Here is an 18,429-nt window from a genome sequence, read left to right as displayed (position 1 = left end):
AACAGTCCTTCCCCCTCCACAATAAAGACTACAATAGAGTACAGAAAGTACGAACACATACACATATACACAATTCATTAATCCCTTTCCAAGTTGCCCAAAATCTCAAATTAAGAGTAGTAAATTATTTCCTAACTAATCAAGACCTTAGATATTCATGTATCTCTATTTTAGGCTGACTACTAAATTCATATGCTGAAGAGTATCAGTACATGTTGCCTTAAAAAAAAAGTCTTAACACCGAATCCTCTTCAAACTCATACACTTTTAATCCAGGACAGCTAAAGAGACAGAAGGATTCATCATTTGACAAAGGCAGTCAGAACAAAGACAAAATATGAGTTGAGAAATCCCATGTATATACATTCTTAGAAATGACTCATCATTTGAAAAGACCCATAGAGACAGATTCCATCGATTCACGTCCAAACCCAGGTTCCACACTGGGAAAAAAAAAAAAACTAAAGAAGAAGATAGAAGATAACACTGATACACAGGGTAAGGAAACTGAAATGCTGTTTAAAACCAACACACACAATGTTGCCCATAAGATGAGATGCCATGTTCCCATACACCCCATAAGCTCACTGTGACACTAAAACAAAGATTTAGCTGATTAGACCAGGTAATAACAGATTTTATATCATAAATCTCCACTTACAAACAAAAAAGTTTATTGACTAAAAAGACAAATTTTACTTATGGGTGAAAGACTTAGACATATTGTTTTTGGTTCATAAAATACTATATTTCATTCTATTAGCGCTGGTGTTAGTACTTCTCTTAAAAAAGCTTCTATAATTTTAGCCATAGCTTTACTTTAGTGACCCAGATGTAAGGTGACACGGAAGACATTCCAAAGCATCTTCCTCTTCAAAATCCCTTTAACAAAGTGAGATAAAAGTATACATGCATGCATCCTCAAAATATCACTCCCATCACCTCATCTTACACAGTAACCTCATTCCGACTCACTCAAATGTGTCAACGTATATCTGAATCATCTCATAGTGAAAAGGTTCAAAAGCTGATAGTTCAGCCAAGACTTCATATTTCACATGTGTAACCCTACCGTTATTAATTAATACAAAGGTCTCAAAGGTGCAGCTCTTATTCCAGCTGCAATAGCTGTTATTAAGTTATCTCAAATCTCCTTTGTTAATATTCTAATCTGTCGCTATTAAATGATCCTCATTAAGAACAACAGAATTCCTCAAATGTGTTTATTATCACAACACTTCATATTTAAGACCAGGAGTTACTGAAATAAAAGGAAGTTGGGGGGACAGCACAGGACTGGAAATTAGGATACTATCTGCTCTAGTTTCCTGCCTGCGATCACAGACATTCAGAAAAGATGGCTCTGTGACTACCTTGAGCCTCTGAACAGAGAGGCAGTAACTCCTTCCAAAACAATTTCAAGATGGGCTAAAATATTCTGCCTTCATGTAAAACACAATACTTTATAACATTCTGAAGTGATACAAATGAAAAGCTTTTCATACAAATGAAGTTAGCAATTAACTTATTTCAAAGCTAAATGATGTCATTCAATTCACTTCATGGAACTCAAAAAGAATACACAAGTGAGGTTTTGAGATTTTCATTCAATTCACTATACATTTTCAGAAAATGCAGAATCATGAATAAGCTATGTCAACAGTGCAAAACAAATTCTGTATCTGGTTTAAAAATTCTTTTCTTCTGTCTACTGTGTAGATAGGATACACAAGTGAAAGATAAAATTGAATGAATGACTATAAAAACAGCTTTCTGAGGAAAATGTTCTCACTAATAACAGCAAAACAGCAGACAACACAATCTTTGGGTTCAATTCCCAGCTCTACCAAGGAACTAGACCTGTGACCTTGACAAGTCAAGTTTCTTACCCTCTCTAAAACTTAGTTTCCTCATCTGCATTATGGGAGTAGTTAAAGAGTACTGAGCTCAAAGAATTGTTATAACAATTAGATGAATTATTAACAGATGTAAAATGCTTAGATCAATGCCTGGTACATAATCAGTTCAGATGTTCAGTTATGTCCGACTCTCTGCGACCCCATGAACTGCAGCACACCAGGCCTCCCTGTCCATCACCAACTCCCAGAGTCCACCCACACCCATGTCCATTGTGTCGGTGATGCCATCCAACCATCTCATCCTCTGTCGTCCCCTTCTCCTCCTACCCTCAATCTTTCCCAGCATCAGGGTCTTTTCTAATGAGTCAGCTCTCTGCATCAGGTGGCCAAAGTATTGGAGTTTCAGCTTCAACATCAGTCCCTCCAATGAACACCCAGGACTGATCTCCTTCAGAATGGACTGGTTGGATCTTCTTGCAGTCCAAGGGACTCTCAAGAGTCTTCTCCAACACCACAGTTCAAAAGCATCAATTCTTTGGCGCTCAGCCTTCTTCACAGTCCAACTCTCACATCCATACATGACTACCGGAAAAACTGTAGCCTTGACTAGACGGACCTTTGTTGGCAAAGTAATGTCTCTGATTTTTAATATAATAATGCAATATAAATGTTAACTAATTATTATGACTGAAGAACTATAATATATTGCATTACCTAAAAAACATACCTGGGAAGTTAGAAGAAGAGTGTGGAATTTGATTCTGTTGCTAACTATATAACCTTGGATTGTTGGGACAACATGCTTCTTAATGTCATGGAACTTAATTACTCTGACCCTTGGGTTTCTCATCGGTAAAATGGGGTCAGGATAGTAGTTCATGGTGTTTTTGAAAGCATTAAACTAAAATAAGTTAAAGTGCCTTAAAGTACCAAAATTGTAGAGTATACTTAATACATGATTCTCTTCAGGAAATCAAGAAAATTGTTTCTTTGTAACTTTTCATGTGAGTTTTCTATACAGCAGCCTAATACAATGTCTGGAACACATACACACCTCAGTGACTAAATCAATGAATAAAAACGGTGGTTGAGAATGGATGACTCAGGTAACAGTTTAAAAAGCAATTTTTTTAAAAAAGGGAAAATTACCTATAAGACAGGAAGCTGATGCTTAGTCTGAAGGGTGCTCAGGGCAAGATCTATTTACTTCAAACCATTCATCTATGCAGCTAGAAAAGTAAAAAACAGAAAAATTAAAACATGTTTAATTATCTATATAATAGTTAAAAATGCTTACTTATTGATATTAATATCTATAGAAAAAGAACATGATATTTTTAATGATATTTGGCATATATAAATAAAAGAATATTTTTATTACATTCTGATTATTCTAAGAAGGAAATAAATCTTTGCAAAATTATGCTATAAAGTATTTTAAGGTTTAAACAGAACCACCATTCCCAAAAGAGAACCTGAAGAACTACCACTTGACCGATATTCAAAGTTAAAGGCCAAATCTGGACAGATATCTGTCTCCAAAATAGTTGTTCAAATTTATGCAAATGTCAACCACAAATCAAGCTTTTAAACTTTAATTCTTGACAATACTATATATCACATTTTAAAAGACTATATTTATGTGGGAGTATTGAATACCTAATTCTATCCCTTTCTTCTGACAATACATGTACAGATACAAATAAATATACCATCATCCATTTATAAACTATCTTACAAGTTGATAGGAAGTTAAATATCAGGGTGCATATATAATTATCATTATAGATCTGCATTGTTCAATGCAGTAAGCCACGAGCCACATATGGCTATTTAAATTCATTAAAATTAAAGAAAAATCCACTTGCTTAGTCACACTAGCCACATTTCAAGCGCTCAACAACCACATGGCTAGTGGCTACTCTACTAGATAAAACAGACATAGAACAGAAAGTTCTATGCAGAAAGTTCTAACGATAAACTCAAGGCCTTAAGAACTTAAGTAACTTGCCCAACAGCTAGGAAATTACCCAAGCAGATTGCTTTTCAAGTGTCAAACATTCTCACAGTTAACAGTACAAATTAATATATTCCACAAAGCCAGATGGCTTGACTAATACGCTGAAGGGCAAAATTAATAGTTATCCATCCTCACAGGTTGGTTTGATAGGTAAAACCAATAGATAAATTTAAAAGGAAAGAAGGTAAAAGATCCCATCCACATGATATTCTTACAAATATTTTAAAACAATTTCTGTTGCCATTAAGACTTTCGCTGTCTAAATAAACATGCCCATTTGACTTATGACACTGTTTTCAACTTGCTGTGTGACTCACTTCTGGTCTACCAGAATGCTTCTTAACAACAAAATACTGAGAACTGAACAAAATACGCCAGATGCGTTAACAATTCTCAGTACATCTGAATGTACAGTTCTGTGATCTAAAATGGGTACTTCCTATTTTATAACCATGTGATTTTAGTTCATCTTGACAAAGAAGGCATTTAAAATCCTCCCTTCTTAGATAAACTGCTATGAACCCATGTTATTTAAAATATTATATTCCCCTCCCAAGATCCAGCAGGAAATCACTCTCCTGTACTCTAAAACTGTGTGTGTGTATGTATTCCAAAATAACATATAGGACTGCTTCCATGTTTTACATATTGAACCTTTGTTATATGTACTGAAAGCACTCTGACATCTAGTTTTTAATTTTTTTTATAGGTCAGTTCAGTTCAGTCGCTCAGTCGTGTCCAACTCTTTGCGACCCCATGAATCGCAGCACGCCAGGCCTCCCTGTCCATCACCAACTCCCGGAGTTCACTCAGACTCTAGTCCATCGAGTCAGTGATGCCATCCAGCCATCTCATTCTCTGCCGTCCTCTTCTCCTCCTGACCCCAATCCCTCCCAGCATCAGAGTCTTTTCCAGTGAGTCAACTCTTTGCATGAGGTGGCCAAAGTACTGGAGTTTCAGCTTTAGCATCATTCCCTCCAAAGAAATCCCAGGGCTGATCTCCTTCAGAATGGACTGGTTGGATCTCCTTGCAGTCCAAGGGACTCTCAACAGTCTTCTCCAACACCACAGTTCAAAAGCATCAATTCTTCAGCGCTCAGCTTTCTTCACAGTCCAACTCTCACATCCACACATGACCACTGGAAAAACCATAGCCTTGATTAGACGGACCTTTGTTGGCAAAGTAACATCTCTGCTTTTGAATATGCTATCTAGGTTGCTCATAACTTTTCTTCCAAGGAGTAAGTGTCTTTTAATTTCATGGTGGCAGTCACCATCTGCAGTGATTTTGGAGCCCAGAAAAATAAAGTCTGACACTGTTTCCACTGTTTCCCCATCTATTTCCCATGAAGTGATGGGACCAGATGCCATGATCTTCGTTTTCTGAATGTTGAGCTTTGAGCCAACTTTTTCATTCTCCACTTTCACTTCATCAAGAGGTTTTTGAGTTCCTCTTCACTTTCTGCCATAAGGGTGGTGTCATCTGCATATCTGAGGTGATTGATATTTCTCCCGGCAATCTTGATTCCAGCTTGTGCTTCTTCCAGTCCAGCATTTCTCATAATGTACTCTGCATATAAGTTAAATAAGCAGGGTGACAATATACAGCCTTGATGTACTCCTTTTCATGATTCAAAACACAGTTCTGAATTTTAACATAGTCAAATACTTCAACTTTTCTTTTTAACTTTTTGTGGAGAGGTTATCTTAGCCCCCAAAATAATTCCTTGCCATGAGGTTAAGAACATCTCTCTATATTCTTTCCAATACTTTACTTTCCATAGGCAGTTAATCTAGAATTAATTCTTATTTCAAAAGTAAAATGGAGATTAATTAGTTTTTCATGTCAATAACTGATTCCAGTGCCATTCAATGAATAGTTTATTCCTTATTATCTTTACTATACTGTAATACCACCTTGGTAAACCAATTTTTCCATTTATTCATGTTAAACACTTATATAGCATCTATTATTTGCCAGCACTTTCTAAAAATAACTCATTTAAAACCTCAGAACTACTCTATGAAGTTAATACTAGTGCTTCGTTTTACAGATTAAGGCACAGGAAGTAACTTGACCAAGATGACACAATGATTAGCAGAGGGGCTGGGACTCAAATTTTAGGAATCTTGACTCTTAACAGTCCATGTTCTTGCAGTTCAGTTCAGTCGCTCAGTCCTGTCTGACTCTTTGTGACCCCATGGACTGCAGCACGCCAGGCTTCCCTGTCCATCACCAATTCCTGAAGCCTGCTCAAATTTATGTCCATCAAGTCAGTGATGCCATCCAACCATCTCATCCTGTCGCCCCCTTCTCCTGCCTTCAATCTTTCCCAGCATCAGGGTCTTTTCCAGTGAGTCAGTTCTTCACATCAGGTGGCCAAGTATTGGAGTACTGGCCATGTTCTTTACCTCCATGCGATGTTGAATCTCCATTTTATATGCATGAGTGTTTCTGGACTCTATTCTTTTCCACTTACTTGCCTATATTCTCTCCATACCACCTCAATTAAGAGTCTTACAGTGAATCTGTATAGGATAAGTACCCCATCACCACCACCCAGCATCACTTACTTCTTTATGATTGTCTTGACTATTCCTGACCCTTTGCTCTTTTGTCCATATATATGTAAGAAACAACTTGTCAAGCTATCTGAAAAAACTAGTTGAGATTTGATTGAAATAGTATTAACTACATAGATTTGGGTGCAGTGACATCTTTATGATATTGAGTTTTCCCATCCACAAAATCGTACGCCACGTATTTATTTTAGACTTTCTATAATATCTTCGAAGAATGTTTTAAAATCTTGAGTATCTTTTTGTAAGATTTATTCTTAATAAATCTTATTCCTGTTGCAGTTTCTGTTGCTATTAATGTTATTATCCTAAAAAAGTTATATATATATATATATTTTTTTTTTTACTGGGATATGAATGCAACTGATTTCATATGTTGAGCTCCTATCAGACAACCTAGCTAAATTCTTATTAATTTTAACATATTATCTGTTATTTTTTGCTTTTGATTTTAAATTAATAGTAAATAGAGTTTATTAAGTTAATATAGTCTTCTTCCTTTGCTAATGAGGTAAATTATATACACAAATTTTCTAATCATATAGTGTTTTTACATTACTATTAGTAACATAAATCCAATTTGGTCAAGAGGCTTTATTTTACATATATACTGATGAACTTGGTTTGCTACTACGTTTTCAGATTTTGCATTTATGTTCATAAATGAGAGTGTCTTTTAGTTTTCTTTCTTATACTGTTCTTGTCTGACATGGGTATCAAGTATATACTATACTCATAAAATAAGTGGGAGAACCACCCATCATTATCTACTTTTTGGAGGAATTTATGATTATTAACACAGTGTTTTGTTGTAGCTGTTTAGTTGCTAAGTCATGTTCGACTCTTCGTGACCCTATGGACTGTAGCTCGCCAGACTCCTCTGTCCATGGGGTTTCCCAGGCAAGAAATACTAGAGTGGGTTGCCATTTCCCTCTGCAGGGGACCTTCTCAGCCTAGGGACAGACCCGGCATCTCCTGCATCATAGTCAGAGACTCTTTGCCACTGAGCCATCGCGGAAGCCCACCCCATGTTCGGCTACGTGGTGAACTTGTCGTCAAACTGTCATGGTAGGCCTGTCTTTAGTGTTTTGTTTCGGCTTTTTAAAAAACAGTTGTTACTTTCGGGGGTTAGTCTTAATAACTACTTAGGATAGTTACTACTTTATTTGGATTTCCTATTTCTTTTTGAGTCATTTTGGACAATATTATATTTCTAAGGAAATTACCTGTTTTAAAATTTTTAGGTGAAAAGTATAAAATTTTTCACAGAATTTTCCAACTATTTTAATTCCTGTTATATCTAAAGTTATGTGTTCCTTTTCATTCTAACACTGTTTATTTTTTCCTTCTAGACACAATCTTGCCAGTGGCTAACCTATTTTATTATTCTTTTCAAAGAATCAACTTTTGACTTTGTTAGTCTCTACTCTAGTGTATAATTTTTTCATTCAATTTTTTCTTCTCTGATCTTTGTTTCCTTTGTGTTTATCCTGCTATCAATTTTCTAATTCAGGTAAAATCTTGGACTATTGATTTCCAGTCTTTCTTTCCACACTAACACAAATCTTGCAAGGATCACTCTAGAAAAATGCTGAAAAGGTTTTCATTATTATTCAGAATATTTTCTAAGTTCCATTATGATTTCTTCTTTGATCTGTAAGTTACTTAAGAGTATTTGTGAAGATCATTTATCTTTTGTCATTGACATCTAACTGCGCTCAGAGAACAAAACAGCTTTCTGTATGGTACCAGCTTTTTGTGGTTTACTAAGATCTGCCTTGTGGCCTAGTACATGACCAATTTCTACAATATTTTGTATGTTCCTGGCAAGAAAATGTATTCTCTAAATTGCTGAGTGTGTAGATACATCCATTAATACTCATGAGATCAAATCTGTTCACCGTACTGTTCAATTTTTCTAGGTCTTAACTAGTTATGTGTACGCCTGTTTGACTCAATGCGAAGTATATTCAAATTTTCAATTACCATGATGATTTCTCAATTTTTTCTAACCATTCTACAAATATTTTACTTTGAGACTGTGTTCTTTGGTGCAGGAAAGAATGGAGTTTTTATATACTATTATCATCATATAATGATTTGGAGGGATTGATAATGATAATGGAAGGATTCCCTGGTGGCTCAGACAGTAAAGCGTCTGCCCACAATGCGGGAGACCCGGGTTAGATCCCCAGGTCGGAAAGATCCCCTGGAGAAGGCAATGGCAACCCACTCTAGTATTCTTGCGTAGAAAATCCCGTGGCTGGAGGAGCCTGGTGGGCTACAGTCCATGGGGTCGCAAAGAGTCGGGACACGACTGAGCAACTTCATTCATGGATCATCATATAATACTAGTAATACTTTTTTCAATAAAGTTAACTTTCTCCAATATTAATTTAGCGTTGTCAGTTTTATTTATTTAACGTTTGCCTGGATATAGTCTTCTATCCCTTTATGTCCATATTGTTCTGTACCCTTATGTTTAAGTGTGCTGCTCATCAACAGCATATTCCAACCTTTTGATTTGTTTTCACCTGGTTAGTTTGACCATTTGGATTTATTATAATTCCTGATATTGGATCTATTTTTGCCTCTTTGTTTTGGTACTATTTACTATTTTCTCTAACGTCCACACCCTGCTTTTAAATAAAATTCCAAGTTATTTCCACTATTGCTTTTAAAGTTATAGTTTTCTGTTCTTTTTGTAGTTTACTTTAAATCATCTTAAATCAAATTTTTCCTTGTTGCCCTAAAACCAAAACACTTTATCAGAAACCAGATGGGCTTTGGAGTCAAACAGACATGGCTGGAATCTCAGTTCTTTCATTTATTACTAGCCATGTGACCATGCCCCCCAGCTTATTTCCTCAACGGTACAATAAGACTGTTGTAATGCTTACATAAGATAACCTATTCAAGAAGCTACGGACAATACCTGGGTCATAGTAAATGCTTAACAAATGGTAGACTATGAGATGTAAACAGATTTTTATTACCAACAAGGGAAAAAAAGCCTTTTTAATTTTTTTTAAAGAAATGGGGGAAGGGAGTTTCAATCAAGAGGAAACCTGTCATCCCTAACTACAAAATTTGAAACTTTGAGGAAAGTCTTTTAGTCTAATATCAATTTGGCTGACATAAAAGTAAACTCACCCTTTATGATATATGCACAGACAAGGCAGTCGTGCTATAGTATCTCCCTGCTGCAGTTCTTCAAGGCATATTGCACATTCCCCAGCATCTTTACTCAGTACGTCCTCTGAGAAAAAAGAAAATGCATTTAGGACAACAGAACTAAAAGAATTATGTGAATGCTAACTTATACAGAGTGGTGTCTGGCATATTTTTGTCAGAAGCACATAAAATTCAGCACCTATATTTGAAATACTATTTGTAACTCACTAAACAATGTTTACCTTTACTTACAGTGTCTCTCAATTTCGTTTAGATTTCACTGAGGCATTACAGTTAATACAAACACAGTATACAATCTTCCAACTTGCAAACAACTTTGCTATAAAATTTTATCAGTAAGTCAGTTACCTGTAATTTAGAATTCATCCTACTAACCAATATTAATCTTGTGCCCAAAGATCCTTCCAGAGAAGGCAATGGCAACCCACTCCAGTACTCTTGCCTGGAAAATCCCATGGATGGAGGAACCTTGTAGGCTGCAGTCCATGGGGTCGCTGAGAGTCAGACACGACTGAGCGACTTCACTTTCACTTTTCAATTTCATGCATTGGAGAAGGAAATGGCAACCCACTCTAGTGTTCTTGCCTGGAGAATCCCAGCGACGGGGGAGCCTGGTGGGCTGCCGTCTATGGGGTCGCACAGAGTCGGACACAACTGAAGTGACTTAGCAGCAAAGGTCCTTCCCTGGTGGTTCAGTCAATGAGGAATCTGACTGCAATGTAAGAGACTGCCTGCAATTCAGGAGATCTGGGTATGATCCCTGAGTCAGGAAGATCCCCTGGAGAAGGAAATGGCAACCCACTCCAGTATTCTTGCCTGGGAAATCCCACAGACAAAGGAGAGGAGCCTGACGGGCTACAGTCTAAGGCATCACAAAGAGTTGGACACAACTGAGAGACTAAACCACCACCAAGCTAGGTCAAAAAAGTATAGAGAGTGTAACATGACAGAAAAGACATTAAAATACTATTATAATTTTCAAAATTCTAAAGTAACAAAACTGCATAAGTTAAAGAAATCATCTTGAATACAGGACTTAAAAAAATATGCTTAATTCAAGAACATACAAAACGAGGGAGATCAAAGCTTCTGTGTAGATTCTGAAAGGGACTTTTAGAAACGAGGATTTCAGACACTGGGCTCAACAATTCTTAATCCTTTTCTGCAACTACGCGAAGTTTATCCCAGACACCAATTAGATTCACTTGCAAAAGACCCTGCAGGGTATTTTAAACACAAATACTACTATGGTGAAACCCTTTATAAAGCAAAATTTCCTTTCACAAAAAAGAAAAAGCAAAGCAAAACAAAACAAAAAAAACCCAACAAGGTTTTCTCAATTTATGTTTTATACTGAAAATTAAACATATTTTAACATTAAATTTTAATTTTTAAAAGGATCCTGCCTAAAAGTATATTAGTATATGCTTTGTGACTCTTTTTAAGCAAGGAATAACTAAAACATGCCATTACTTTAGAATATGGAGAAACTTAAGTTTAGAGAACAGAAAGCAAAAGCAGGAACATGCAATATAAATTTATATCACAAATAGATAAATTACTGCTTTGGAAATAAAACTCAAACAAGCTAAAAGGGAAAAGGTGCATTAATCCCTCCCTAAATGCTTAACACAGACCAATGTAGGTAAGTTTCCTAATAGTTCCTTTTACAAAAATCCATTCTATAAATAGTTTCCCCTTTAGTGATTCATTTTGAGACAGCACATTAAGAGGAAATACAGCTCTGTTCAGTCTGTAGAAAGGAAGGTACCAGCAGATGATTTACTCATTAGGCCAGAGAGGGCAACAGGGCAACTTCCACAGCAAAAGGAAAGGCCTTTGGTAAGAAGGTCTATGCTCTCAGAATTTAGGGAATATGACTGAGACAATCTTAGCTAACTATTGGGTAGCTCACGAGCTAATATATCACATCAAAGATTTAACCAGAAAAATAGTTTTCGGCAAGTAGAACCGGGTAAATGGAAAAATGCTAATTAACACCCCCCTATAAAGACCTACAACACCTTCTGGAACTAACACCAAAAAAAGATGTCCTTTTCACCATCAGGGATTGGGACGCAATGTATTAAGTCAAGAGATATCCAGAACAACAGGCATGTTTTGCCTTGGAGGACAAAACAAGGCAAAGGCTAACAGTTTTGTCAGGAGAACACGCTGGTCATAACAAACACCCTTTTCCAACAACAGAGGAGATAATTCTACACATGGACATCACTGAATTGTCAATTCTGAAATCAGGCTACGTTCTTTGCAGTCGAAGACGGAAAAGCACTTTACAGTCAATTAAAACAAGATGGAGCTGACCGTGGCTCAGATCATGAGCTTCTTATTGCAAAATTCAGACTTAAATTGAAGAAAGTAGGAAAACCACTGTCATTCAAATATGACAAACATCAAATCCCTTATGATTATACAGTGGAAGTGACAAACAGATTCAAGGGATTAGATCTGGTAGACAGTGACTGAAGAACTATGGACAGAGGTTTTTAACACTGTAACGAAGGGGGTGACCAAAACCAACCCAAAGAAAAAGAAATTGCAAGAAGGCAAAATGGTTGTCTGAGGAGACTTAAACAACTGAGGAAAGAAGAAAAGTGAAAAGTAAGGGAGAAAGGGAAAGATAAACCCAACTGAATGCAGAGTTTCAGACAACAGCAAGGAGAGATAAGAAGGCCTTCTTACATGAACTATGCAAAGAAACAGAAGAAAATAATAGGATGCGAAAGACTAGAGACCTCTTCAAGAAAACTGGCGATAACAAGGGAACATTTCATGCAATGGACAGAAATGGCAAGGACCTAACAGATGGAGGGACCTAAGAGATTAAGAAGAGGTGGCAAGACTACAGAGAAGAACTATACAAAAAAGGTCTTAATGACCTGAATAACTACGAGGGTGTGGCCACTCACCTAGAGCTGGACATACTGGAGTGTGACATCAAGGGAGCCTTTAGGAAGCACTACTACAAACAAATTTAGTGGAGGTGACAGAATTCCAGTTGAGCTATTTAAAATCCTAAAAGATGATGCTATAAAAGTGCTGCATTCAATATGTCAGCAAATTTGGAACACTCAGCAGTGGCTACAGGGCTGGAAAAGTGTCAGTTTACATTCCAAGGCCAAAGAATGTTCAAACTACCATGCAATTTAGCTCATTTCATACGCAAGCAAGGTAATGCTCAAAATCCTTCAAGCTAGGCTTCAGCAGTATGTGAACCGAGAACTTCCAGATATTCAGGAGTTCCAGAAGAACATTTACTTCTGCTTCATTGACTATGCTAACGCTTCTGACTGTGTGGATCACAAAAACTGCACAAAATTCTGTGTGGATCATAAAAACTGCACAAAATTCTTAAAAAGACAGGACTACCAGTCCACCTTACCTGTCTCCGGAGAAATCTGTGTGTAGGTCAAGAAATAATAGTCAGAGCTGTTATGGAACAACTCAGTGGTTCAAAATTGGAAAAGGACTATATCAAGGCTGTATGCTGTCACTCTGCCTATTTTAACATATGCAGAGTAGATCATGCAAGATGCCAGGCTGGATAAAGTACAAGCTGGGATCAAGACTGTGGGAGAAATATCAACAACCTCAGATATGCAGATGATATCACTCTAATGGCAGAAAGTGAAGAGGAAATAAAGAGCCTTTTGAGGGTGAAAGAGAGGAGTGAAAAAGCAGGCTTAAAACTCAACATTAAGAGAACTAAAACCATGGCATCTGTTCCCATCACTTCACGGCAATAAAAGGGGAAAAAATGGAAGCAGTGACAGATTTTATTTTCTTGGGCTCTAAAATCACTGCGGATGGTGACTGCAGCCATGAAAATAAAAGATGTTTGCTCTTTGGAAGAAAAGTTAAACAAAGTGTTAGTTGCTCAGTCCTGTCTGACTCTTTTGCAACCCCATGGACTGTATAGCCCACCAGGCTCCTCTGTCCATGGGATTCTCCAGGCAAGAATACTGGAGTGGGTTGCCATTTCCTTCTCCAGGAGATCTTCCCAACTCAGGGATTGAAGCCGGGCCTCCTGCATTGCAGGCAGATTCTTTACCATCTGAGCCATCAGGGAAGCCCAAAGGTATGACAAAACTAGACAGCGTATAAAAGAGTAGAGACATCACTTTGCCGACTAAGGTCCATATAATCAAAGCTATGGCTTTTCCAGTAGTCATGCACAGATGGACAGTTGGACCATAAAGAAGGCTAAGCACTGAAGAATTGATGCTTCTGAACTGTGGTGCTGGAGAAGACTCTTGAGAGTCCCTTGGACTTCAAGGAGATCAAACCAGTCCATCCTAAAGGAGATCAGTCCTAAATATTCACTGAAAGGACTGACACTGAAGCTCCAATACTTCAGCCACCTGACATGAAGAGCTGACTCACTGGAAAAGCCCCTGATGCTGGGAAAGACTGAAGGCAAAAGGAGAAAGGGGTGGCAGAGGATAAGATGGCTGGATGGCATCATTGACTCAATGGACATGAATGTGAGCAAACTCGGGGAGATAGCAGAGGACAGAGCAGCCTGGTATGCTACAGTTCATGGGGTTTCTAAGAGTCGGCCACACGTGGCGACTGAACAAGAGTCTTCTTAAGTTTCTCTCTTGAGCCCTGAAGTCCTAACCACTGCCCTGTCCTCAAGTGCAACCCCAATTCTTTGCTCCTCCTCTTGATCTCTGTTTTTCCTTTACTGTTCTGAATAGCTTTTCACAAACAGGGAACGAGTTTAATGGAAAGCACCCAGCTAATGTTACCTGCTATATTGGAACTCATAAAAGCCATCCCAGTGGCTCAGACGACATCACAAACCTATATGTAAAGTCAGCCTGCACTATAGAAATTACCTCACTCTCAAGAAACCCAACATCAACCACAACTGTCCAATTCAGCTTTAGCTAGCCTATCTTGTCCTAGAAAATAGGACCTTCTAGTTTTATAAGGAAAGTCCCATCTTTCTAGCCAATCATGTCCTGTTTCTGCAGTGCCTCTTTTAAGACCCCATAATAGTCACTCTTACCCTAAATTCCCTAAGGAGGTGCTTGCTAGGCATTGTAGGCCTCAGTCTACGGACTGTTTTCCCTTGAGTAAAAGGACATCAAACTTGTTACTAAGTTTTTTAGTTTTGCCATTTGATATGAGGATGATAGCAATGAAAACAAAGAGAAAAAGATCTGAAGGAAACACTAGAAGATCATTGTACAATTGTATAATTCCAAATGAATGTATATTCTCACCACTTAGACTTTTTTTTCCACCACAGGGATAACCATGTTGTAAAATGAATCTACATCTCACAACTAACTTCAAAAAATTAACCATTTCTTTTTATCAAGCATAAGACATTATATAAAAATGCACCATGGGTTTTATATTTCACTGAGTAAAAAATGCTCCCACTAAACTGTGATATAAATCAATTTTAAGATACACCTTTTTCAGAACTTTACAATTTATTTTTTAAAAGTATGTCTTAGATTTGATGGACTAGGGTGTAAAACTTTCTACCTTCTAGAATACATTAACAACACATCTAGATTTAAGTATAAATGAACCAAAAACTCAATTAACATAAATTAGGCCAGCTTTTAAAAAATAAAATGTATTGCCACATTTTTTCCATCTAAATCTCTGTAACATATTCTCAGCACCAAATAAAAGTAAGTAGAAATCCACTAGCTGCCAGCTTCCAAATTCATTGTTCACACAAATACAAATGTCTTACAATACTTTTATGCAGACCTATGACTACCAACTCTCATTAATTGCAACAGGTGTTAAAAATCTTTGAGTTGGGAAAATTTTAGTATCTTAAAAGGCCTTGGCTATCCTGCTTACAAGAAAATTTATTTACAGTACAACAAAGACAAATCCAATATTCATATAATCAACAGAATTATATATTTTAAGAATATGATGATATGCTTTGCAGTTACTAAGTTAAAAAAATCTTTTTACTTCAATTTAGAATGACATATTAACATCAGTCATTTTAATCAAAGGTCTCTAAGCCCAAGTAATAAAAAATACACACAACTATATTCTCTATGTTAAGAAAGGTATACCTGTACATACAAGAACATTCCAAATACATTAATTTCAATGCAGAAGCAGCCCAATATCCAATGTAAATGGCTTCTAATGAAATGATACCTGCTCTGAAAATTAAAAGCTGTTAACATACTACAGCCACTGCTCACCTGCATTTTGATAAGTCACTCCGAGTTCACTCTCACTGCAAAACCTCACAGTTATTGCCTCAAGTAACAAATACTTAATTTTCAAATTTGAAATACTTATTTCCAATAGAATCTGTCTATATATATTTGAAGGCATTTTTTATTTTTGAAAATTCATTATGCAACATCTGGAGTTTTTCTACAGTATTCCCCTCTCCTACCCCATTATGACATTCTATTTTCATTAAAAGAGAATTTTTCAGCTTAGCAATGAGACACATGCAGAGTTAATTAGAGCCTAGAAATACTATTAAATCCAGGAGACTGAAGTGCATTTAAGAAAGCTGGGAAAAGATTATTAAAAGTCTTTAACCAGTCAACTGAAAACATTCATGAAAAAACCATCTCAAAAAATAAGGAATCAATGTTTTAGGACTAGAATATCTTAAGGGTAGACTAACCAACCAAAATTAAAATGAGAAAAGCAGAGAAGGGAACACAGACTTAACTACCATGGTTTGCTTGTGTAATCCCCCTCTGCACAGCACTGATCAGGGGAGAGATACTCCAGATTGTGAACATGAAACTAAATTTATGTTGCTTTTCCAAAAGGGTTGTCAATGTCCAACCTAACATCTCGAGTCAGTGTACTATTATCAGTTAAATTCTTTGATTTATTCACATGGTCTGTGCATTAATTTAGAGATACTGATACAGAAACAAAGATACTGATACTGGAAAAGAAGAATTAAACCGGGAAGACAGCAATGATTTTATCAAGAAGTGGGCACCAAAATTACTTGGGTTTGTATCCCATCTCAACACAGAAAGAAAAAAAAAGGATTATATGTATCTGGGCCCCATCCCTAGAGATTCTGAAATGTACAGATGCTTCAGAAAAACAACTGCTATCAAGGAAACACCATGTTGAAGTAGAAAGAACGTTAAGACTTAAAGTTGCAAATAATATGAATTTCCATTCTCACTATTAGGTACATAACCTCCAAAATGTTGGTCAACCCTGAGTTTCCTTTTGGGTATCCAAAATATTATAGAGATGAAGCTTTAAAGAATCTTACATAAAAATTTTAAGTTATAAAAACACTATATAAAATATTATCAGAAAAAACTTGATGGACTTCTCCAAAAACAAAGTTCGTTATTTTTCTTTTTCTCCCCATTCTGGTATCCCAGTTGTTTCAATTTTATAAAATGTTTTAAATAATCCCATGGCCAAAAGAAACTTCTACCAGATACTCTAGACCTAGTCATTTCTAAAGACCTTTTATAACTCAAGGCTGGGGACAACTCCATACTAACAATATTGCCTAATTACTTTTTTAACTGTCTTGGCTTCATTCTATATTTGAAAGTACTATAAATGTCTACTTTATTACATGCTTTTAGACATAAGTCTTTTATTAATCCTATTAGGTAACTAAAATTACCTCCATTTTACAGATGAGGCTCAAATAAATTAATTTACCAGAATTTACTAAACTAGTAAGTCCTGGGGTCAGGATTCAAATTTAGGCTATTTGGCCTTTTTACAACTTCAGTTTTGGTACAGGAAACAATTTCACTTTAAGAGTATAGATACAGAAGCAAACTATGTTGGGCTTCCCTGGTGGCTCAGACGGTAAAGCGTCTGCCTGCAATGCGGGAGACCCGGGTTCGATGGAAATAGCAATCCACTCCAGCACTCTTGCCTGGAAAATCCCATGGACGGAGGAGCCTGATAGGCTACAGTCCATGGGATCACAAAGAGTCGGACACGACTGAGTGACTTCACTTTCACTTTTTTTTTTTTTAACAACTTCATCAGTTTTGGTACAAGAAATAATTTCACTTTAAGAGTATAAATACAGAAGCAAACTATGTTAGACAACTTTAGGTTAGAACTACTAAAGATTAGTGTGGCTACCTATTTGGATTAGAGGAAGCACGCTCAAGACTGATCATCTGCTTTATCTTCTGGAATTAATAAACTGCCATAAAAACTTATCAGAAATGAGCTAACACTTTACTATTTACTTTCTTTACAGAATAGAAAAACAGCTCTGTCCAATATAACTTTCTATGATGACAAAAATAGTCTTTTATCTATGTTGTCCAAAACAGTAGCTACTAGCCACATATGGCCTGAAAATAGCACTTTAAATGTGGCCAGTGCAAAATATGAAACCTATGTATTTCAATATAGTGGATAAGGAACATACATTTATAAACTAAAATTTTCTGTTAATTGTTATTTTACTTATAGCCTCAAGCTCTTAATTTGCATTGCCCAAAGAAATTACTTAAAATTCAAGCAGCCAAATATGCAAAATTAAAATATGTAGCAAGTACAAGCACATATCCATATAGTTATTGCAGATCAAGACAACATGAAAAAAAGCACACAGCCAAAATCCTTTAGGGGAGGGGGAGAAAAAACAACAAATAAGACCAAATTTGTTAGAGCCAGCCAACAAAACTCCATGCGAAAAAGTTATAATCATCACAACTTTATTTTCAGATCAAGCATCCAAAGGTATATGATCTTTTCAGCAAATTACAATGCCAAGCACTATTATGGATC

General features: G+C 36.5%; 1 protein-coding gene across 1 annotated transcript in view; it reads right to left on the bottom strand.

The window, feature by feature from the left end:
• ZNRF2 (zinc and ring finger 2) overlaps positions 1-18,429 on the bottom strand; it is a 92,023-nt gene that overhangs the window by 3,167 nt on the left and 70,427 nt on the right. The window contains exons 3-4 of the mRNA XM_018047106.1: positions 9,613-9,718; positions 3,009-3,088 (exon numbers count right to left, since the gene is read on the bottom strand). Of these exons, the coding sequence (XP_017902595.1) occupies positions 3,031-3,088; positions 9,613-9,718 (164 nt within the window). The 3' untranslated portion in view covers positions 3,009-3,030. The remainder of the gene's footprint in view (positions 1-3,008; positions 3,089-9,612; positions 9,719-18,429) is intronic.

Source organism: Capra hircus, chromosome 4 (assembly GCF_001704415.2).
Source record: "Capra hircus breed San Clemente chromosome 4, ASM170441v1, whole genome shotgun sequence".
NCBI classification, from domain to species: domain Eukaryota; kingdom Metazoa; phylum Chordata; class Mammalia; order Artiodactyla; family Bovidae; genus Capra; species Capra hircus.
This window is presented reverse-complemented; position numbering and strand designations above follow the sequence as displayed.